The sequence below is a fragment of the Centropristis striata genome, chromosome 13 (assembly GCF_030273125.1).
Source record: "Centropristis striata isolate RG_2023a ecotype Rhode Island chromosome 13, C.striata_1.0, whole genome shotgun sequence".
Classification (NCBI taxonomy): Eukaryota; Metazoa; Chordata; class Actinopteri; order Perciformes; family Serranidae; genus Centropristis; species Centropristis striata.
In genome coordinates this window covers 23,243,685-23,269,245 of record NC_081529.1, presented here as the reverse complement: position 1 = coordinate 23,269,245, position 25,561 = coordinate 23,243,685, and the positions used below count along the sequence as shown (strand labels likewise).

Sequence of the window (25,561 nt, the reverse complement as noted above, 5' to 3'; positions counted from 1 at the left end):
CAGTTCAGTTTGTTAGTTTGTCAGCAGGACTAGAAAAAAACAAATTTTCATGAAATGTGATGGAAGGGTGAAGCACGGGTAAAGGAAGAACCATTATATTTTAAGTGGATCCAAATTAGACCCTTCAAAGAGCACATGAATTGGTGGAGGTCAGCAGGACCTGAGTGCCATTCTAGTTATAAAATTATTCCATTGATAACAAAATAATTTAATGTGACTATTTTTATTGCAAGGGTTCTTAAACAAATGTCAGCTATTTTCTTGGGAAGCACATGCTCAATAAAACATTCATAAAATAAAAATATACATTACAGGTGACATATTGTGTGGACACAGAAAGAAAACATCTAAGCTGCACAAGATGACTCAGAAGAAGTAATTTTACAATCACAACAAACTTTTTTATATGAAAATAGATAGTATAATTTATTTCATAGTATAATTTATATTGGGCAATGTTCTCCTCACAATTTACAAGCACTTATCTTTTTTATTTCCTCCAGTTACCTTGACATCATAATAACAACTAGCCTCGTCACACCAGTCCTCAGGTTTTCTTATCTCTCTCTGTGTTCTGCCAAGGATACATTTTCTTGGGGCGGACATCATTCGCAGAGGTCTGAATACAAGATGCTCTTATCAACGTGAACCCTTTTGACTAAATAAACACCCCACTGTGCTGCGAAAAGCAGAGGACAGTTTTTTAAACCAGGATCAATATGTTGCCTGACATCATGTCTCACTATTACAAAAACTACAGTTTGCTCAATTTGCATTTTAAAAGCAAAACAACAGAAACAAGTGTTACTGCTTTGAAAGCCTTCATGATAGAGGACACATGGAAGGACAGATACTGTTGTTCTAAATTTTCATTTGAATGAGTCATCTAATAACTGTGAATCTTGTGGAAAAATATAGACCATTTATCACATTTAATTTCTCTTGTTGCCTGCAGAAACACATGTGGTCTATATTAAGCAGTTGGGGAAGATATTGAAATGAGTTATATTCAGTAAACACTGTGCCATTTTTAAGCCTTTCGTGTTTGCTGCTGACCTATAATATGCCACCTTCATACATATTGAAGGACTGTCTGTCTGCCCTTCATGTGTTTTCATACTTGAGAAAATGTTCCTCTAAGGCATTGAATAAGTATATTATCTTTACTTTCACTGAGTTATTTCTATCAATATTTGATCGTGCAGTTTGTTAATTTACATTTGAATACAGTGTTTACCAGAGAACAGGAACCAGACTTGCTCTTTGCACTGCCTGTGTGACAAGTATTGACTGACTTTGTGTGCTGTATCCTGAGGCCAAAGACTGTGGACATAGTCACCGTAACATCACCTACTGGATTGTGCCTTGAGTTTGATATTTTGGGGGGGTTTTTTGAGCCAGAAGTGACCATATTTGGACGAGAGGGTGGAGCTCAGTTATCAGCTAGTGCTAGTGCTTCCTAGCTAGCTTGGCTAGTAAGGTCAACCCCCTTATGCTACCTACTATCAGAAGACTTTGAAAAGATTTGGAGAAGACTCCTGGAAAACTATCAGCTCACACCTGCTCACATCTAAAGACAAGTGTTTAGAGTTTTTAGTCCCAGCCTAGTCTCACACTGAGATCTTACAAAGACTGTGAATCTCGCAGGGTAACTATTTACAACACTACAACGGAGGTTGCAGTTTGGTTAAGGCATATACAATGAACTTTATTATGGATTGATAATTAACAAGAAAAATCTTTCATGTTACCAATTTAGCTGTTCAGTATTATAAGCTAGTGGTATTAGTCATTATGCCCTCTCACCGAGAAAGCTGATGGACCCACCAGAGTTGAGAGCTTTAGGGCCCAGAAGGATAACACCTCCTTGAGGACCAGACTAATCAGTATTAATCAGCTATGCATGACTTCAAAACAGACTCCATCTGTAAGCTGTGCAGGTCACTTACACCATATTCACACACACTTACAAACATACACACATTTCTGTAGATAAAGGAGAGAGTTGGCTGTTCTGTTCAGCCCAAATGAAGAAAAACGGCAGCATAAACAAAACACAAGAACACATTTATAACACAACAAGATAATAAAGAAAGAGTGAATTTACATCAATTACACACGCACACACTGCAAAGATGTCGGCTGTTTTTGATGATAGAAGATGTCAATATTTCCCCAGGCCTCTCTCCAGGGGTCTTCAGATGAGCGTGACATGGGCGGGCCCATGGGAGAGGTCAGTGCAGCTCAAAGCCCCGGTGGAGCCTCATCAGATACAACACTGAGGGATCAAAAGTTAGGATGTAGCCCACCAATGAGACCTCACAGCGGGGCATCAAGGAGGCCAGAGGTGGAGGCGGAGAAGATGGAGGATGACGAGACCTCGGGGAAATGTGAAGAAAAAAACAAATTGTGTTTAACATTATGTAAAGCAAAATTGCAAGCCATGTTTGCTGTTTCTATTTTACTGATAATTATCTGGATGTAGGCTAAAGTGTTACACCATCTTTTCCAAAGCTCAGACACTGTAGCTAATGAAGCTGCACCAATAAGTCTCACACAGATGCAGTTTGACTGTGGAAATGGCATGGGTGTAAATGCAGAAAGCTTGGCGCATACTTTTTTCACTTCATGCCAAGAGGATTTACTTTATTTTCAAACTTTAATTTTATTATATATCTAATAACTTAAGACATAAGAGAGGCTGGTATGCCGATTCAGAACTAGGCTAGCTCTTTCTCTACGGGTCCAGTCTTTGTTCTGAGCTAAGTTAACAGTGGATATCGTCATATATTGTACAGAGATGACATTGGTATAGGCACCATCTTTGAATACAGTAACCAGTTCATATAATACATCCATGTAGTGCTGGGCAATGTGGCCAAAATCTTCTTTCCCAATATTTTATATCTCAATAACGATATATATCACGATTAACATGCTTTCTGGTTATTTATTGACTAAATTGCCTATATGAAATAATTACATGGTAAAGCATGGTACATGCTATTCAAAACTTGCTGTAGCGCAATTCTGCCACTGTTGTTTGACATTGCAATACAACTTTTTAGAAAAGTATATACAAGAAGCATTTTAATGTTGTTTAGGTGCTATATGTTGTCATATTGCCCAGCCCTAATGCTTGTTATTATCAAATTAAACAATGTAATTTTGTTGCACGAAATCTCAATATTTGTTTTTATCACTATATAAAGTAATGCCAATGAAAGATGATATATTATTGTATTGAATTATTGCCCAGCCCTACATCCATGATTACTCTGAGCCGCACGCATGGGAATTACAATAATATATTTCTCACTTTTTACCTGATGGTCTAAATAAGTTGATACATTTGTTGCTATGGTCACTTTTTAGAAATATAGTTGCTAAGAGGGTCTACAAAGTTGTTAAGTCTACCAAGACAATCGCCATGTTGGCCAACTTGGCCACACCAATAATGTTTAGTATTAATTAACGTTACCCTCTAAGGTTAGCATTTTCTGATTAGCACTAAACACAAAGTACGGGGATGTCATTAGTCTTTATGTGGTCATAAATATAGACACTTCATATTTTAAACCTGATGTTGGCACTAGATACAAAAGTTACAATTTATGGACATAAATACCATATTTATGGCAATTCATCCAGTAGTTTAAGTTAGGAACAAAGCTGCGAACTCACCGACATGTGCCATCATTAGAGCCTTATACTGCTATCATGGCTACAGAATGCAAAGTAGAACAAAGTCCAGAGGAACTGAGGTAATCTATTACTAAATCCATGACAGAGTAACCTCAAAGTCTCATCCCCCAAAAAATGTAAGTGATTCACAGACTGCTGGCTTTCCATTAAGATCAAATAGTCCTAGGTTGGAATCAGTTTTATTCATATTTCCTTGTCAGAAAATAAGTATGATGATGTAGTTATTTTTAATTTCCATTATTGTTTATAGAATAAGTAGTATGTACCTGATGTTGCATTGTGGATTGAATTCACTTGAATTTTGTGATTCATGAGGCAGACAGAGCCGTATTAAGAGCCTTATTAACCAAGATTTCCTCAGTGAAAGCAGTTTACACTTCTGCATGATTACAGAAGACATAAAGCTGAACCGCAGCAGTAGGATGATTGTCAGAAAGAGTACAGTGTGTGCCTGACAGCTTTAAGTGCCTCTTCAGAAGAAAAAAAACACAGCAAGCCCTGTGAATCGTAAAATTCAAAAGAGAAAAAAAGAGAGTGAGTCATAAGACTGAAATCATCCAGTTGCTGTCTGCATGTGGAAACACAACAGTGCAAAGAAGAAATGACAGGGAGGAAGAGCGAGGAGGAGGAGAGCCATAACAGCAGTATGTCTACGTCATCTATGAAAGAGTAACCAGCCCCTCGGGGCCGAAGGGATAAATAAAGGAGCGAGGAGTATGGGTAATATTACCCATATCTCCCTGCTGCTTGTGGCCGCCTGTCATGCTCTGCTTGGCAGTGATGTCACTCACAAACACAAACACACAAAGAAAACCTGCTCACACACATACTGCAGATGTTTAATTATTAAACACACCAGATATATATTTATACACACATGATTCCTCATCAATATCTATCTGGTCAATAATTCATGGGCTGGCAACTGTTGCCTTTCAGATACAGTGGATAACCTGAGATAAACTCTTATAACTGCCCCCATTATATGTTTTCTTCTTCTTCTGAATCTGTGGCTGCAGTTATCCACTTACTTACAATTGCGGGGGAAAAATAACCCTTTCCTTACATGTAGAGTCACACTTAAGCACGTACAGAAAGAGAAAGAGGGGCAGCAGGGTGGATATAAGATTTCCTCCTATTCCGCAAACAAGGTTAAACGGCACACTTCAAACGCTCCACCTAAATATAGGAAAGGAGAAGCAGAGAGGGAAAAAGAGGACGAGGATCTGACTGGTTTGCACCCATATATAACCTCTGCCTCACTGCTAACCAGCACATGGTGTCACACTAAACTGTGCCCCCACTTTCAACCCCGGTTCAGTCCCCTCAGCACTTTAGTCATTTGCTATAAATAGACACACACACACTCAGCCACCAGCCCATTTTGCTTGTCTACTTTTATTTTTCAGCTAAAGAGGTTTCAGCTGTGATGAGGCCTCACCTGCAGGCTTGTGTTCACTGATGGTGTGTGTGCAGCATGCGCTGAGAACGCTGTGCTGCTTTGCTGTATTGGCTCAGAAAATGCTTAGCCCAGCCCATCACGGTGAAATACTGCGCACCTCCATGGGAGGCCAAGGGCGCTCCCACCGGGGCCGAGGGAGGCTTTTAAATCACACGCCATCATAGCTGCACACACACATGTACACACCAGTTAGCAGCCATTTTAAACTGCCTTTCTGCTCATTTTCTTACGACATATTAAATATTTTTATTGCCTGGTATAATGTCCTGGATTAATAAGCATTGCTCTATTGGTGGAGCAGTAATGTGACTGTGCAGGGGTCGATTATGAGACATGGGCCCCTAGGCACAGACATGCAAAAGACCCCACCACCTCTCCTACATCGGAGCAAGACAGACAAACTTTGTGGTGGTTTGGCCTTGCTTTTGTTGTCGTTGTGCCTCTATTTGTAATCGTTATGCATTATGCGCTATGCTTTTTTATCTCTGTCGTTCCTGTGGTGGTCTGGGTCTTGTTAAAGTTTCTTTTGGGTCATTTTGTATGTCTTTGCAGTCATTTTGTGTCCATTTATGTTGTCATCTTGTGTTTGTATTGGTCATTTTGCATCTCTTTTTGTTGCCATTTTGAGAGTGTTTTTGGTCATTTTTGTCTCTTTGTTGTTAGTTCTTGTGTATTCGTCATTTTGTATCTTTTTGTTGTCATTTTATATCTCTTTTTGTGGTATTTTTGTATGGGTTTTTGTCATTTTGTATCTCTTTGTTGTAATTTTATGTCTTTTTTTGTTGTATTTTTTGTGTTTTTGTCACTTTGTATCTCTTTGTCATTTCTTGTTTGATTTTTTCTTGGGCATTCTGTGTCTCTGTTGTCATTTCTTTTTCTCTGAGTGGGAATCTTTTCCTAGTGAAGGTCAGGGGCCCCTGACACCATGGAAAAAGACCTCTTCAGTAATCCGTCCTTGCAACTGTCTGCTGGTAGAGATGCTTTATCCACAACAAACAGCAGAGGGCCGTACAACCGGGAGCAAAAGCCTCTGCTGTGGTCAAATAGTGTGAGGGGTTCAGCTACTAAATATAACTGTATGTGTATTCAGTAATAACATCTAGCAGCATTTTTGTGGGCAGGGTGTGTTTTCCCACTTAAGCTTTTTCTTGTCCAATGAAAGTTTGGAGGAACAGGCTCATCAGGTCGGTATTTTGTGGAGAAATTCTCTTGCAAGTGATTTCTGGCAGCAGCATGAAGTGTTATTTGGAAAAAACTGAAGAAATTCTGTCGTTAAAATGACAAATGAGTCACCACGGCTTAACAAACACAATAAATAGTATCAACAAGAAATCAAAATCCAGGCACACATGTCAAAGCCTGGTTTTATAGAAACCACAAGGAAAGACTAATGATCAAATATTTGAGTTCTTGTACTGTCTCTCTCCATAGGCTTATAGAGAGAATCATGGGAATTAAAATGTAAAATTATAGAAACTACTCCCACACACACACACACACACACACACACACTCTTGTTTAGCAAGCCTTTCAGCTGCACTACCTGCAGGGGGGGAGTCCTAATAATATGTAGCAGATGCATCTCTTCCCCTACCCCCTCACATCTGCCATATTTTTCACTCTGGCGTCATCTGGTGTGCCTCTCCTCTTTCCTCTCACTCTGTTGACTTCCTCCCTTCCATCTCTCTCTCCCACTGTTTTTCTAGACTTTAGGATTCCTCACCTTCCTCACTCTGCTTTCATCCAGCCAGACATCACTACCAGTCAGAAGCCAAGAAGACTCTTACTTTGAAATTCCTAAATAAATCCACACGCTGCCCCACAGCTGTGTTGACGTACCACAGGCATCCTTGAATGTATTTATGCATTTATGGACTGCGCCTCATAAAAGCTTCAATAAGCATGCATTTTATAAGGATTTGTTATGAAGCTGTTGTGCAGGATAGCAAACGGCTTGTTGTCCTCCTATTCTACCGCTGTCTTCCCTTTCTCTGAAGATCTCCTCTGGGCTTGATCACACAGTGATCACACTATTGATCTGGCAGCCTGTGTTGTCACTGCTGTGTAGCAAGCTGAGACAAGCATGTGGGTGTTGATTTTCACATTAAAAAAAGAAGGGGAAAAAAAGAAATCAACATGTTTCATTCAACACAAAAGGGGACTTCATAGCTTTTGGTGATCGGGTGATTTTCTGTAATCATAACTAAAAGAGAGAAAAGCACAAGATGACATTGACCTTTGAGACAAGGGATTAGCTTTCTCCACACACACACACATACACACACATTTTTTTTTTTTTCATTTCTCTCTGTCTAAGAAGATAAATTCCCCTGCTTCTTGTTTGTCTTTATTACAGTTGTCTTCTTAGCTGTGTTCCTCTACCTGTGAATCTGAGTACAAAAGCCTTAAAGGTATAATTTTGTGCATTAAAATGCTTGAAAACGACTGGGCCTATGTTACATATTTTATACACATATTTCATGTTTGCCTTCAAATGGCATCATATATCCTTTGCGCATGCATCAGCGTTGTGGTTCTCCGCTCGTCATAAATTTACTTTTAATGCAGTTTAAGACACATTGCATGACACACCTTTTAGATCGTGCATGTTTTTAACTATATACATTAATTGGATGAAGAATTTTGGTGATCACACGTGGATCTTAAGTTATGAGAGAAACAAGGCAGAGCAAGGCAGCTGTCAGTCAGACTGCATTGGAGAAACACTGATTTTTAATGTTGAACTGCTTTATTGAGTGTTTTTACCAGTTTTAATCATCTGGTCTAATCGTCCTCCTAAACAGGAGACCTCTGGATGATTCGGCTTCTTTAACATTGCTTTAATTTACCAAGAAGCTGCTCTCTACTCAGCTATTTCTGAATTATATAGGACTACATTTATTAAGATGATGACGATGGTTAAAGCAGTTAAAGTTGCTGTTGTTGCTCTTATAGTATATTCATATATAGTGTGTATATGTTCACTATTATTACTTTAATTACTCTTAACTGCCTGTATTTAACTGTTAATTGTCTTTGTTTCTTTCATTAATTTGTGAAGCACTTTAATCTGCATTTTTTATGTGAAATATTCTATAGAAATAATGTTTATTGTTATAATTATACACAGTTTTAACACATTGGTCCTTCACAATTTACACACTTGCTACAATCTTTCTTATTGTGCTTGATGAGATTAATCCAGAGTACTTTTGGCAGCATTTAGGATTATTGTCATCATAAAATGAGTCAATTTCAAACACTTTGTATCACAGGTGTGTAACAGTTTTACGTAGACATGACCATCGTCATCGTGACTAAACTACAACTGTGGAACAGGAAGCTGGGATCAGTTCTTCTTCTGCAGCACCCCAGCTGTAATGCAGCACGATCCTGGCATGTTACAGTCTCAAGAATCCCCCGTCTGGGCTGCAACACACTCCGTGACGTCAGAAAGCTTTTTGTATGTCTGTGCAGGCCTCGCCGTCAGCCCACGCACGGCTTACGGGGGGGAGGAGGAGTGGATGAGGTGGGATGGAGGGACAAAGAGAGAGACGGAGGTGGGAGGTGGGCTTTATGCTGTGATGTAATTTCATGGAAACTGTTATGTGTGGTGATGCTGCATCCTACAGAAGCATCGAGCAGCACAGCCTCCTACTGGCTGAGGAAAAGATCACATGACCACTGCACAAATGAATGTATCTGACTGGGAAAATATGTTTTTGTTGCCACCTTATGTATAGCAGCAGTGTTTCCTCATCGAGAGCATCAACACGCATCTTTTCCTCGAGCAAAAGATGTATTTAACATTGGTGCTTGTAAATTGTTCTGCAACATTAAAATCACATGCAGTTTTTACATGAGCTGTAATAAAACAGATTGAAAAAGCTCTGTCTGACACTGTACCAAATGTGTCGTGTCTTATGTTACAGAGATGAAAATAATATTTAATATGACCGCTGTAGAACTGAGAGGACACTTTCCTCTTTTGGGAAAAAAAAAACAAAGCAACAGCACCATCTGGTGGTAATAAGTGTAATATTGTAATAGTGTAATATTTTGTTTTATGCACCTCTTTTTGCATGGTTGCAAGGGGTTAGTATATTTACATGGGAAGTTGAGCTTAGCGATTCACTTTTTTGTAAAACAAATAAACAGTACAGATATACATGAAAGAGGTGCCCCAGTTTACATAATTTCAATATAAAACTCAGATGTTTCAATTGTGAACTACTTGGTCTAATAGTATTTTGGGTGAAGGTATGCCCATTTATTTGAGGATTGATACCATGCACAAAACCCAGCAGCTTACACTCCCATTATATGGACAGAAAATTGTCCAACATCTTATTCAGTCACAACCTACTCTCTGCATGCACTTTATATTTGTATGATATTTTAAATGACACGCTATACTATAACTTTTTTTCAGGACCTTTTTTCATGAAATTTATGACATACTATACTATGACTTTTTCTTCTTCAAAATTATGACATACCATACTTCAACTGTCTTCATGAAAAAAATATGATAGTATACTATTCCTTTTCTCATAAAGTTTTTGACATACTATATTATGACTTTTTCTCATGATTTCTTTTTATATAAAATGCTATGACTTTTTCTTGAAATTTATGACATACTATACTATGACTTTTTTCTCATGAAAAAATGATGATAGTATACTATAACTTTTTTCATAAAGTTTATGACTTACTATACTATGATTTTCTCTTAAAAAATTATAATATACTATGATTTTTCATCTTGAAATGTATACCATACTATACCATGACTTTTTTCATTAACTAATTATGATAAAATACACTGATTTCTTTTTCATGAAAATGACGACATATTATATAATTTTTCTTGAAAATTACAACTTATTATTACAATATTATGACTTTTTCATGAAGATATTTCAGTGAGACAACTCATGTGATGCAGTGTATGTTTATTGCAACAGCAGAACACATTAGATTTGGTGTCTAGGCTCCGACCTCATCACTCCTCAGGCAGTTACATGAGGTATTGAGGAGTGATGTAGTAAAATCCCCCATCGGAGCCTACAGGTGGATGCTGGGCGGTGTTGGGGCTGAGAAAGCATGCGGCAATACAGATACAGCAGCAGCAGCATTGGCAGGCAGAGGATGAGCTGAGGATTACTTTCATCTCAAATAGACCGCCAGATTGGATAGAGGGTGTGTTTAGGTGGAGGATGTACTTTATTATAACCTTTTATCCTTAAAATTTACCTTTCTTTTACCTTTTATTTTCTGCATATCTGAGAATGTCTTGTGATTGTTCCTGCTCTGTCTCTTATTGTTTTTCTTTTGATGTAAGAATTGTTTTAAGCCTTATGGCATCATTCTTGTTGTAATTAACTGCTCTCTGTCAAAGCACTTTGTAAACTGCTGTTGGTGCAATATAAATAAAGTTATTATTATTATTATTATTGTTATTATTATTTGACTTCTTTTACTTGAAATTTATGACATACTATACTATGACTTTTTTTCATGCAAAGTATGACACACTGTACTATGACTGTTTTCCTTGAAATGTGTGAGATAATAATATTACTATAATTTATTTCTTTAAAATTATGACATACTATACTGCCCTACAAAGTCTAACTACAGTAACTACGCAAAGGGTAAAACTGAGAAAAACTGCTTTAAAGTTGTTGTTTTTTATCGTTTTTTAACTGGCCATCCAAATGGGTTATAGGTAGGTAAGTTTTTAATTTTTTAATTTTATTTTTTTTTAAATTAAATTCCGCATGCGCAGAAGCACAGCGGGGCCGCGCATGCGCAGAAACGGAAAAAATAAAATAAAAAATAAATAAATTTAAAAATTAAAAAAATAAAAATAAATAAAAAAATTACAAAAATTTAAAATTAAAAAATTAAAAAAAATAAAGAAAGAAAAATAAATGTTAAAAAAAAAAGTAAAGAAGTAAAAAAGACAATGGTGGAAGAAGTGTTCAGATCCTTAACTTCAGTAAAAGTACTAATACCACACTGTGAAATGACTCCACTCCGCTCATTTTAACTACCTAATAAACTTTTAAGTGTATCATGTTTTTCATTTTAAATCTTGACCTGAAAAGTAAGTAAAGCTGTCAGCTAAATGTAGAGGAATAAAAAGTACAATATATGTCTCAAAATGTAGTGGAGTAGAAGTATAAAGTTACATAAAATGTACATAAAAGTACCTCAAAATTTTACTTTAAGTCCAGTACAGGTGTTTATTTATTGTTGCTTTTATGTATGTTTTTACTATTTCTATATATACATTTTAACCTTTCTCTACGTTTTTTACAGCCAAAACAAGTTTTATTTTATTTTGCTGTTTTATTTTGTTTATTTTTCTGTCTTCTTTTTTTTTTGCTATTCGTATTTTAGTTCACATCAATATCTAAGTATAGTCTGGACCTCTAAGAACTTTTAATAATTTTTAATTTAATTTTTTATTTAACTTGCCATTTCTTAACTCCCACTGTCTTAAGTTGAATGATGTGTGATATGTGCCTCTTTTGTGTGTGTGTATGAGGACTCTATTTGTACCCAGAGGTAGCTTTTGTTTGCAGTATGAAGTAAATAACATAGATAAAAAGATAAAAAACATGATGATAATGAATTTCATTGCCTTAAGTCTTATGGTCTGGGCACAGTGCCAAATATTAAATTAGACTGCCACCAGAGCACCACCTAGGGGCCGATCAATAAAACCTTCAAGGGTTATCCTCAGGAGGGCATTGACAATAAGTATACCAAAAAAAAAAAATCATTCGAAATACAATAGGGACCTCGCAGGTTGTTGCCTGCTCGGGCCCTAAAAATGTATATTATTCTTGTCTTAACTTTTCAACACAATGAAGAAATACAAGGCCACACTTTATCAGACCGTGGTCAGTGCAATTACTGCGGTCTGCTTTGGTTTGGAGTTGGATTTTGTAGTTACTGCAATTTTTATATCATTATTTCTCTGAAATAAAGCAAAACTTGAAATCTAAAATTTTGTCACAAGATAAAACAGACATCAAGGAGTTCATTTTTAGTTATAACTCAATTTCGCTCAAAAATGTATACTGCAGTTAGGCTTTGTAGGGCAGTATACTATGACTGTGTTTTAATGGCATACAATATTTTTATAAAATTCTGTCATGTTTAAGTCTCAAGCATCCCGTCCGGGCTGCAACCTCCATGACGTCAGAAAGCTTTATTTATGTCTGTGCAGGACTCACTATCAGGCCACGCATGGCTTTAAAAAAACATTCAATAACAATGAGACACACGATAACAGAAATGACTCCATGAAACTGAGTTTAATAGATTGTTAAAAATAAGGCTACGATGCTTTTATAGCAAACATTGACCAGGAGGAACCACCGTTATGATGTCCAGAGGAGCCCGGTGTACCGGGTAAATGTCACCAGTCTCTGGGGTATTACAGGTCGACGTGAGCACACATACACCACACATTTGCAAAATCAAACACACACTGACAAATGTGTCTTGCGTTCAAACTCCTACATGTATACATGTACTGTACACACAAACACACATACACACATTTAGACATCCACCCCACCCAAAACGGTGGCAATAAACAGATTTAGCTGAAAACATAGTAGTGTCCTCTTTTAAAAAAACATGCATAGCTTAGTACATGAATGTGTTGTTCGAAGTTATTGTTTGCACATTTTGATCTAATGGTTTGTCAAAAATTGCCCACATGATTACATTAATTTCTTTTATTTGACCATTATTAACAATCACGTAAACTCATTGGACTATTTTGTTTACAATAGCCTCCAGTTATATTTTGCTCATGTAGAAAGTTACATTCTGAACCAAGATCGGCTCGATAACAAAGGAAATAAATACTGGAATGGCAAAACCAAAATAGAAAGTTCCTATTTTGAAATGGACTGAAGACCGATCTTGGCCAAACTTTTCAGATATAAAAACAAATTAAAACAACTGCTTATTATTGGCATCCTGCTATCATGTTACAGTCATCAAAATACTTAATAAAATGTCTCATATGAATACAAAACACAAACAACGACCAAAATACCAATAAAAAAAATAATGACAACAATTTCCTTCCAGGTCTCCAATTGTTTTTTAACAACAAAACAAGGAATGAAGAAGCAATTGGGAGAGACTCCCTTTAGTGCTGTGTGCATGTCCGTTAGGTGCCACACAAAAAATGCTATTTTAAGTCAGATTCCCTTATTCAAGCTTATTTCCCAATAAGATGACACCCTGAAAATACACATGTATTACCTCAAATTATTACAGGAAGTTAGACAAGATGAAAATAATAAAGTCAGTTTCACGTTGCTTCTTCTTTTGTCCTTTGGTTACTGGGATGACACATCACTACAAATATTTGTTCATTTTGTTCCCATTACATGATTAGCACATAGTAGTGTCGTGATGCTGTGTCCGAAATCATTCACTATTCCCTGCCCACGATCTAAGGAGTTCTATGTAGAGGAATGTACAGTGAGCTAATTGGCAAAATGAAGAAACACTTTTGGCTGATACTCAGGTCATTATCACATGTGCTGTCACACATTTACAACATGCCACATCGATGTTGGGTTGTGGACAATTCACAGGAAAAAGCATTTTGTGGTTATTAAAGGAATTAACCCTTTGATGCAAAACATGGGTCTAAAGTGAACCGACTGAGTTTTTATTTTTTATATCTTTACAATAATTGAATTTCATCATTCAGTATTCCAGGTTTTCAACTTGTTTTTGATCATCATACATCCTCATTTTTTGTTTTCATTTCTTACTTTCTGAATAAAAACCCCTTTTGTATCACTACGCTTCTAATGCACAACATGGGTCAAAAATTTTATTATGGGGTATTGTGTGTATAATTTTAAGTAAAAAATAATTTTATCAATTTTGGAATAAGGCTGTAATATAAAAAAAAAATGGAAAAAGTGAAGCACTGTGAATACCTTCCAGATACACTGTATGTGTGACAAAATGATACATAAACATGTTAAATATATTAAATATGAGTGTTTTGCCCCTTTTACTGCCAAAGTAACTATTTGAAACAAAGTAATATTATTATAGTAAAGTATATTATATTTATAGTTATTATAGTATAGTATAGTAGTAGTATTATAGTAATAGGTCATTTAATTTTAAATCAAATTTGGACGAGTCATTTTTGACCCACGTGTGTAAAATTTATGTAATAATACAAAACTATTTTTCTTCATAAAGTATGAAAGGAAAAATTGATATAATGATCAGTTGTAATTTTAAAAAAAGATATTCAAAGAATACTTGGACTATTCAATCATAAAACAAATTGATTTAAAAAGATAGAGCAAAGAATAACACAGCCAGCACGAAATAACATGGAAAATGAATGCAGGTCATTTTTGTCCCATGTTGTCCATTAGAAGGGGTGTCCATATGTTGTGCATCAGGGTTAGGGTTAGGGTTGAAAATAAATGTATCTTTCATTCGTGTTATGAAGCGGCCACAATCTGTTGCTTGTGAATTCCCATCACTATTTTCTTGTGTTCGCTTGCAGCTATTATTCTTTTAGGAAAGTATTGAAATGCACAGCAGAAGATTAAAATATAATGCACACATTGAATGTCACGTTTAGGGGGCCACCACTGGCCTACAAGCCTTAATGTGTGCAACTATTACCCCTTTTTTGACCAAGGCAGGTCCAGGGCCGGTTCGGAGCTGGTGCCTAAACTCGAACAGCCAAAGAACCGTCTCTTGGTCAGCAAAACTGGTTCCAGATCGACACCGACTCTTTTCTGGTCTCAAACCACAAACCATCAGCGGTGGGGAGCGGGATTATCGTGACCAACAAGACCAACTAAAACGTGTATCATTAATTTTATTTAATTTGTTTAACTGCAATGTGATTGACACAGGCTAGTGTTAGCAGGTTAGCTTACAATGAAGGCCAACATCAACTTACGTTCAGTGTTAATAGAAATGTAATCGCCTTCCATGGCGATCAAAACAAGCAGCACAACTGTTTGTACCAGTCGTGTTTGAACTGCCAGCCAAAGTAGGCTTGCAAACCCGAAATTTGAATAGAGACAACACTGTCCGCCATTGTTGTTATTATGCTTACGGAGGGCAGAGACCAATACAGTGACGTGGCTCTACAGCCTGTGGAAAAGCAAACAGGTACTGAAAAAGTTCTCAAGTTGAACCAACTAGGAACCAGCACCATCACCAGCCCAGCACTAGCACTAGGTTGCGTTGGTTGAGAAGGGGTGTATGATGTGCGGTAGAATAATTCGTAATACACATTCGGACAGCACTGCAAAATAGGTGACCTCATTATATAGTGGAGTATGATCGAAGAGTAAGGGATTTCGGACACAGTCTGGGTGTTCTTCCAAACCTCGATTGACTAACTTCTAACATTTAAAGTGCCAATGATCTGAAGCAGACAGGAAGCAGACAGACGAGGGTTAAGCTTTAAAACGGCCAAGCAGGCGCACACACTTGGACGAGGAAACAGGATTCCCCCATGCGGACTAACGCTAACCTACAGTACAGTTGTTTTGTTCAGTCACAGTACCCAAACTGCTCAGACATTACTCATGTCCTCAAACACAGATAGGGCTCGGTGTCATTCAATATTAATACAACCCCTCAGTGTGTTTTATTCTACAACTTTTGCTGAATAAAAGCACATTAAGTTTACCACTGGTACATGCAAGCTGCTTTTCTAATAATCAGACTATATAGTAGAGTAATCAGTCTCAAATAATTGAACCTTTTAAAATTTTGTATACGTTTGGACTCGTAGGGAACATATTTTAAAGATAATAAAAATGCTCAGTGAATGTATACACACTCTGACGCTCACACACACGTACAGACATGTGGTTTACAAATGTAAAGTCTTATGTTTTGTAATATATAAAATATACTTCAGATCAACTTTCTGCTCTTTTTTCAATGACTCCTAAACTGCTTCAAGCGCTATTCCCTTTTATCCTTCACATCGAAACCCTTTTTAACATTTCGGGGACCAACAACTTCCACACGTTACCCGATCAAACTTCAGCTACGTTAACTTTTTCAAGTGTGCACCTGCTTTTCCAACATGCATCCCAGCAGCAGGGAAACCTCGGACCTCGGACGTATTCTTTAAGTTAACATAAACCTTACCTTAACTAATTGAAATTCATAAAGAATAAACTGTACAAAACATGGACTAAAAATAATTGTTTTTCTTTTACAAAGTAGTCAGCTACTCAGGCATTAAGAACAATCAGTAATATCAAATTAAAAACCTCGAGGAGGACATGCGGGGGTTTGGTGGTCGGTCCTGGCGTTGACACAATAGTCTGTGATTTTTTCTTCTTCTTTCTTTTATTCATTCGAGGTTGTGACCTGCCAGACGATGAGGTGGCTTCGCTCGGCCTTGGTAGGTGGTGACTGCTGGCTGCCTGTTGGCTCTGATAAACCGTCCAACTCGCCACCTTCATCACCTGAGGAGGAGGAGGATGAGTCAAACCAACAGCGTACCAGATTATCACAGTTATGCACCAATTTAACATATAGATTCTTAAAGTCAGCTAGTTAAAAAAAGTCAGCCATACAAGGTCATTTTTAAGACATGTTTGCGCAATATTATACTATTCTTTAATGGCATTCTTTAACTGTTTAATGATATTTCTTTAAGCCTAATAGATTATGACATTTCTTATATTATGAATGGTATGCTATTCTTTTTTAATGGAATACTATATAATATGACCATTTTTTAATACTGTATTATGATTTTTTAAATTTATGACATAATATACTATAACTTTTCAAATGACATATAGTATGACTTCTTTTTTCCCAAAAACGTATAGTAATATTGTCTTTTTTAACCCATTGAGGCCTGAAAAATCGCTGGGCGATTTTTTTTAAATGTATGACATACTATAACTTTTTTTTACTGATGACATACTACACTATGACTTTTTTAATGTAATTTATGACATACTATACAACTTTTTTATTTATGACATACTATACCAAGAATTTTATTTGTAATTTATGAAATACTATACTATGACTCCCCCCCCCCCCCCCAAAAAAAAAAAAAAAATTAGATATACTATACTAATCCCTTTATTTTCATAACAGTTGTGACATACTATTCTATGACATTTTTATCACTTTTTCTTAACAGCCTTTAATATTTTGAAGTTCACTAAGGGGAAACATGAATGCTTCTTGCTGGCTGAATACACTTTACACTACATCTGTGTTTTGTCAGTGCTGCCAGTGGTGTGACATCTCACCCATTCTGAAGTCGATGTAGCCTTCACCTCCACTCATGACCAGGTATGTTTTGGGCTCAGAGGTTGCTGTGTCTGAGGATTCAGATGGAGGGTCATCAGAACCTGAATCTGCACTGCCTGGAGGGGGCATCGCTTGACCTGGGAGTGTGAGACCAAGTGTGAAAACTTCTTTTTACAATAATGAGTCAGGAACAGAACCCATTTTACTCCATCACTGACTTAATAAATTTAGCTTTGACAGTTATTTAATTATTTTTCCATCAAATATTCACATGATTGACATTCACAACATTGGGCAGAATCTAACAATTGATTATCACTAAAGTATCAATTCATTTGTGGATTATTTACTTGATTAATGAAAAAGCTGCAACTATATACATATATATATACATATATATATACACACACACACACACACACACACACATACATACACAGAAACACAGAAAAATCCTGATTAATGCAGCCCTACATAAATGGCACAAATATAAATGGTGCTGCTGCTAACTGGTGTGTAATCATCTCTTCGGATGCAAAATTATGTCATTAACGAACATACAGTAATTGGACTTATACACATGAGCGGAAATTTCCATTGGTTAACAGTTGTACAGGAATTTTGCAGCATTTACCAAAGTTTATAGCACTTGTCGCTTACCTGGCACTGTGACAAAAAACTTGACAGCATCTCGGTGTCCATGGAAACACAGCTGGGCGTGGGCCATGGAGCAGTACGGTACAAAGCTGCCCTGCACAGCACAGTCTGACCCGTCATCACCGTAAACCCGTACAGCACTGCCGGGCCGATTTGGCACTGTTCCCGTCGTCTTGTTGGCTGCACAATAAGAAAGATATTAAAAAATCCTGCTGATGTCACATTGTGCATATTATCTTGGTTTTGCACAAGAAGGCCAGCTGTGGGTGATGGATGCTGTGCAAAATTATGCCAGCAAACACTTAAATAGACATATATTTAGTGTGACACTGAATAAAACAGGACAAAGCAGAGTTATGAGCAGACAGACAGCAGAGTGGTCAATGAGTTCATGTCTGTTTGCTCCCATTGAGTTTGAAAGCATAAACAAAGTGAGACATCCATGCAAAGAGAGGCTTCTGACCAACAAGTGGAGCCTGTGGAAGAGGAGCTAAAGGTTCAACAAAAAGAGGATCTCAGTGTTCTGACAGGGGCGCGGATGTGAAGGAGCTCGGTCAAATACTGGGGGGGCTAGGCCATTAAGAGCTTTAAAAACAAACAATACAATTTTAAAATCTATTCTAAAAGCAACCGGGAGCCAGTGCAGCGAAGCTAGGACAGGTGATATGTGGCGCCAGTAAGGAGACGGGCAGCTGCATTTTGTACCAGCTGCAGGCGCTGCAAAAGTGAGTGGTCCAGGCCAACATACAGTGAATTACAGTAATTAAATCTCGTATTAATAAAAGCATGGATTACAGTGTACAGATCTCTGCATAGCAGGTAGCCTTTTACTTTTGATAAAATCCTTAAGTGGTAAAAGCTGTTTTTTACGACCGAGCTAACCTGACGATCAAAGTTCAAGACTGAAAACAAGAAGCGAGTGAACTGCACTGAGGATGGTGCACCTGGCTGGTGACAATTGCTGCATTATCTTAACGTGCCTTGAAAGAAATCAAGGATGCAGACACACAGCCTTCCTTTTTACATCAACATGGGGCAGTTTCTGTTCTAGATCGTGCAATTATTATTGAATCGTTCTCAGTATTTCGGCCGAATATAAATTGATTCAGAACCCGAAAAGTTGTTTCCCAGCTGGAGCCAAACAGATTTTCCAGGCACAGAGATTTCCTGGAGTCTCTACTGGTTGCCTGGCAAGAAAGCTTCATATCTTGCACACAGTGGGGTAGTGGTATCAATCTTCTCGTCTAACTCTCCAAAACTTATTTACTGAAGCCACACACTGTTAGAGATAAAACACTGGTAGGCATAAATTCACACTCTAAATCACACTGTCAGAACACTGACAAATTCCTATATAAACATATTTGCTATTATAAAGCTTTATGAAACAAAAGGGAATGTTTAGGAGACTGATGCAGAGTAGGCTGTTGCAGGTGTGTGATACCTTCAGACAGCGGGATGGAGATGATGACGCCATTTCCTGTCCCCACCCACAGCCGGCTGCAGGACACCACCAGAGCTGTGATTCTCACAAACGAGAAGCCCAGTTTACCCGTACCTGCAACGCACACACAACACACACTTATTGATGTTTTAATCAACGTGCAAAAGATCCAGAGGAAGGGATTCCATCAATGAATTTAATTTCTTTGCGCAGTTCGAAGATTTGCATGAGAAAAGCTTGATGGAAACACCAAAAATTTGAAAAAAAACATTTTAAATGTGCATGGGATTTTCTACGCTTGCTTGAGGTGATTTTTGTCTTTTGCTAAAAATAGTTAATGCACTAAATGGGAGATAGAAATGCTTTTTCTGAATAAGTTCTGACGTAGCGAACATGTAAGTAACATGACTGATCAGCTGTTTCAAGACGAGCGGACATGAAAGAACAATATAAGTTGCCAAATTGAATCCAATTGAATCCAACCATTTTTTTTTATTTCAAAATTGTGCTTCAAAATTTGCTTGGACTTTGATGTGGTGTACTACTTCTACTTCTTCTTCTTCTACTACTACTACTTCTACTTCTTCTTCTTCTACTACTACTACTACTTCTACTTCTTGTACTACTACTTCTACTACTATTACTACTACTACTTCTACTACTTGTACTACTACTTCAACTACTATTACTACTACTACTTCTACTACTTGTACTACTACTACGACTTCTACTACTACTACTACTACTACTTCTACTACTTCTACTACTATTATTACTTCTACTAGTACTACTATTACTACTACTACTACTACTTGTACTACTATTACTACTACTACTACTACTTGTACTACTATTACTACTTCTACTACTACTTGTACTACTATTACTACTTCTACTACTATTACTACTTCTACTAGTACTACTATTACTACTACTACTACTACTACTTCTACTACTACTACTACTACTACTAGTACTACTATTACTACTACTACTACTACTTGTACTACTATTACTACTACTACTACTACTTGTACTACTATTACTACTTCTACTACTACTTGTACTACTATTATTACTACTTCTACTACTACTACTACTACTATTATTACTACTTCTACTACTACTACTACTACTACTACTACTACTACTACTATTACTACTACTACTACCACTACTACTGGTACTACTACTTCTATTACTACTACTACTACTACTACTACCACTTCTTCTTCTTCTAATACTACTACTGACAGTGGCTATATACAGATACTATTCCCAAAAAATGAACAATATAAAAATAAAGAATGGTCAGATCAGAAGAAAGTCAGAGAACGGATAAACATTTTGAGGGACAATTACTATTTAGTAGGCAGAGAAAAGTCGTACCCAGCATCTTGCTGACATAGGGCTCTATGTCCACGTCCTGGAGGTGCTGGTAGGTGTGAGCGTGAAACAAGCGTAGAGTTGAATCCAGTCGGATGGACACCCAGATACCGTCTCCCACCCAGGCCAGCTGCCGCACCTGACTCTCCTTGCGAGGATGAGCGTCAAACGACTTCTGCTCAGACAGATTGAGATGATTTAAAGTTAGAATATTGTGGAAATGTTAAATGCAGGATTTTCAAATGTAACTAAAAGCCATATTTAGAAGAAGGTAAGAAGATTATTACAATATTTTGTTGGCTTAGTCTTATACTCCCTTTACCTATAATAAGCTTTTATAAGTTGTGGTTGGCTGAAAAAGAAAAATAATTTGAGTGACAGAGCGTTTATTAAATGACGGCTGTACCTCTATCCTCATGGCCTTCGGCTGGATGACGTAGATCTTGTTCCTGTAGCCGCACCACACCTTGTCATGGACGACTGTCATACAGCGGATAGAGTGGTGAGGCCGGCCCAGATCCAACAGGTGGTAGTTGGTTAAATCCCACTGACCATCTGCGTGGGAGAAACAGAGAGACTTGAGAATTGATGATCTTTGTGGCATAAAATCAGAGGATAAGTGCCTCCAACAATGTAAATACTACATTAAATGATAAAGGGGACATATTCTCAGTTACAGATTCATACAAAACAGCATGAAACCTGGACAAACTGATACGAAAAAATACCACAAAACCTTACTGACCTGTCTCTGTCTTTAACATACAACACAGTGCTTGTTCTGACAAAAAGTTTGTTGGTACACTTCTTAAGAGGAGAAGAGCCCGCCCCTTTACGTCACTCAAGGGAATTAGCCAATCGGTGACGTATCAAGTGCTAAGTCACTTCCTTATTCAACAAGTCTACTTAATGCCCATACGGCCACAAAATAGCATGAAACTTAGACAAACTCAAACGAAAATACCACAAAATATATTTACCCTCTTTCTGAAACACACTGTTTTCGCGCCTGTCCCTTTAAGCCCCCCTCCTGAAAAAGCCCAGTCTGCTCTGATTGGTCAGTGCTTTCGGGTCTTACACATTTCACCTCTCTGCACCATTGTTGCACTTTCTATCTTCAGTATATATAATATAGTTCTGACATCTCAATCTTACAGTCCTGAAGCCTCATTTAAAGGCACAGTTACTGAATGTGAGCTATGTGTATTTCTCCATGCATTGAGTCTTTATATCGCACTTACACTACAGGACAAAAGTTTGGAAGCAACTTACATTTTCTGTTCTCAGTGGCTTTCTTAAAAAACAGTATGGATTCTTTGGATTTTTGGATGCGTTTACTGCATGATCATACTTTAGCTTTATTTAATTGAACCATTTTCCTCAATTGACCTTTAGGTATACATTGATGTTACCAGACCATTGCTGAATAAATGTTAACAAAAGAAAAGAAGGGTTTAGTTTTAGGGTTGAGAAGATTTGGAAGAGTCACAACTTTACCAAAAGTAAAAAAACAAATCACAGCTTGCATTATTCACTTTAGCTCTTCCCAATAAATCTCAACTGTGTTCATATCTCTGACAAACTACCACAGAAATAACTAGAGTGAAGCAGCGTAAAGAAGAGTAAAGAAACAAGAGTAAAGAGTTAAACATTAAGGAAAGAAAGATACACAAAATCTAAACAATAAAAATCCAAAGACCTGATAATTATAGTAAAAATGTTTTCTAATAAGTGACTCTTTATATGATAATCACGTTTATTTTGTTGCAAAGTATAGCAATGAAAATATGAATTTTTTTTGGTACAAATTTGATCTTGCTTCCAAACTTTTGGCCTGTAGTGTATACCTGCTTTATATAGAAGAAGAAAAAAAGATAATAATGATATTCTCACCTTTTATAATATGGGACCTTTAAATACCTTCTTCTGATATTTTGAACTACCTCATAAATTGTTTTACCACATTGATAAACTTCAACGCTACGCTCAAAGTAACAGTGACAGTGTAGATTTACACCAAAAACGGAATAAAATGCAAAATAAAAAAGTTGGAAAATTTACATTCTCATAACTTGTGTCTTGTCACAATGGGCGCTAACTCACAGACTCACCTGTGCCTCTGTGGAAAATTGCTAACGTCCCATCAGCCAAAGCCACCAGGACTCTCCCTTTAACGTGCCTGTGACAAGACATGAATACACTCTTTTTACAAATTTTTTCTTGTGGGTATAAATCTGTATTTGGTGTGTGTGTGTGTGTATCTTCTTGAATAACTACACTACAGACTTTGTACTCACACTATGCTGAGGATGGAGTCTTTCAGCTTGATGGCGTGAAGACACTTCCTCCACCGAGCCACGGACGAGTGCACATACAGACTGGAGAGGAAGAGACAGAGGGATGAAGGAAAGCTGATCAGTGCAGCACTGGCTTATGAGGAGTATAGAGCTGCTGAAAGTAGAACTGAGTGATGAAATAACCTCACAAAAACAACAGAACCATTAGTGTATTAAACAAACAGTCTATGTATGTGTTGCTGCTGCCCTCTAGTGGCCGTTTGTTCTGCTCACCATCCATTCTGAGCTCCCAGCCACATGGTGGGCAGTGCGCTGCTCATCCTCAGGAGTTCCCCGTCTGAAGGGTCTGAGTCGTCTTGACAGGACGTCTCACCATCATGCCCGCTGCCCCTGCATCACAAGAAGATTTGCAGGTTTTTGAAATGCACCCTTCATGTAAAACTGTAGCACTTCTGACAAGTCCAAAATAATTTAAATACCATTTATATATCAGTGTTACCAGGAAAACTTTGACATATCGGCCAACAATTTTAGAGGTAATCTGCTTACTGCTCACCTCTGTGAGTCAGCAGAAGGGGAGTCAGTGGGTCCCACCCCTAGTGGGTCTGTAAACACATGCTCTGTGTAGATCCCTGGCTGGTTTTGATCCGCTCCCTGGTCCTCCTCTCCTTCTTCGCCGACGCCGGCATTAGCCTCCGTTGCTTCCGTTGCTTCTTCCGCTGTGGGAATGCCGTCTTCTGCTGGACTGGCCTCTCTCGAAAGCTCAACTTTGGATTACAAGTGTTGATAAGAAAGTTTGGATGGGGATTCCAACACAGGAACATACAGTAGACTGTCCTAGATCAGATCTCTGTAGCTGCTGAGACTTTAACGAGATAACCAGTTGAGTTATTTGATTTAGTATTTGCTGAAAAAAGCCAAACACGGTAAAATCTAACATGGATCTTGATCTTCAAGACCATGAGTAAAGCAATACATTTGTTATGAGAGTGATATCGGAAGGGAGATCAGGTTTTACACACCTGAAAAAGTGATTAAAAGTAAGTTAGAATACATGTTATAATCACACAACTAGGATACAATAGGAAGCTGTAGAAACAGAGGGAATAATATCTGAATATTAACACTAACTGCTGTAAATAAGCGTGGGAATTATAATGCACGCCTTTTCTTTAAAAGTTGGTATTTTTAACATTTTTAGCAGTTAGGAGTAAGTCACAAATATCACTCTGAGATACATGCACCTGGTGGATCTTTAAGTTGTGTTTAGTAGGCAGTATGGCTGTAAAACAGACCGTAAGGAGAAAACTACCTGAGCTAGAGATGACACTTTGTTCAGCCGGCTGGTCGCCGACACCTGCGCTGTTTGTCTGGGGGATGGCGGTGGTCCCCTCTGCTGCCATGGCGCCATCGCTGCCTGTTGAGCCCACGCTGGCCACACTGCCGGCCAGCGACACCCCGTCACCTTGGCTAGCCTCCAGGTCTTGGGGTACCTCCTCACCTGCCAAATAATCCGTCTCCAACACGCCTGTATAAACAGCACAAACTTCCAGTCACAACTCAGTGCTGACAGAACAGACAAGAAACAGTTCAGTCATGGACGAAGACAAATAAACCCGCTCATCCGTCCCACACAAACAGCTCAGCTTACCTGGCACGCTGGCGATGCAGACAACGTGGGTGTTGCAGGCGTAGAAGCTGTCAAGTAGATCGGAGGGCTGACTGGCGTCCAGCACCATAACCTTGGTGGAGGAGTGGGTGCTGGTGCACACCCACACCCGACTGGATGTCTCGTCCTGAAGGACGAGCTCCTTATCCTGCTCCCCTTTCTCCTGATCCTGACAGACAATCCTGAATCAGTCTCCACGGACTTTAAACCGAAGTTTGAAGAACTTACCATGGATACCTCTTGGTTTGATTTATTACTCTTACCTTACTCTCTTGCTCTAACTGATCCAGGCTACTCTGAGAACCCTTCGTCTGCTTCATGAGCTCTGGTAATGTCCTTCCCCCGGACAGGTTGACCCCTGCAGCGCACCACAGCTGGGGAACAGAGAGAGAAAACTTTGTTAATATCCAATTTTCTTTAGAATTGAAAAAGAAATGTACAACACGGTATGCTGCTTGTATCTTAAGGCCAATATATGCTCCGCAAGAAGAGATAAATTTGTTTTCTTGAGGTGGCAAGAACAAGAAAAAAGTTAGTTCTGGTCAGCACATTTCATACTTTACGAGAAGTAAAGTCCTCATAGGTCCCTCCCACTGCAGCACACATCACAC

General features: G+C 38.0%; 1 protein-coding gene across 3 annotated transcripts in view; it reads right to left on the bottom strand.

Annotated features, from left to right (window-relative positions):
• Positions 1-12,481: 12,481 nt before the first annotated feature.
• The window catches only part of spag9a (sperm associated antigen 9a), a 39,540-nt gene continuing 26,460 nt past the window's right edge, over positions 12,482-25,561 (bottom strand). For all 3 annotated transcript variants that reach the window (XM_059347419.1, XM_059347418.1, XM_059347420.1), the window contains 13 exons: positions 25,214-25,324; positions 24,933-25,119; positions 24,594-24,809; positions 23,838-24,048; positions 23,555-23,671; positions 23,282-23,362; positions 23,096-23,163; positions 21,391-21,539; positions 20,988-21,159; positions 19,599-19,712; positions 18,158-18,334; positions 17,497-17,634; positions 12,482-16,689 (listed from right to left, as the gene is read on the bottom strand). In XM_059347419.1, coding sequence (XP_059203402.1) covers positions 16,571-16,689; positions 17,497-17,634; positions 18,158-18,334; positions 19,599-19,712; positions 20,988-21,159; positions 21,391-21,539; positions 23,096-23,163; positions 23,282-23,362; positions 23,555-23,671; positions 23,838-24,048; positions 24,594-24,809; positions 24,933-25,119; positions 25,214-25,324 — 1,860 coding nt within the window. In that variant the 3' untranslated portion in view covers positions 12,482-16,570. The remainder of the gene's footprint in view (positions 16,690-17,496; positions 17,635-18,157; positions 18,335-19,598; positions 19,713-20,987; positions 21,160-21,390; positions 21,540-23,095; positions 23,164-23,281; positions 23,363-23,554; positions 23,672-23,837; positions 24,049-24,593; positions 24,810-24,932; positions 25,120-25,213; positions 25,325-25,561) is intronic.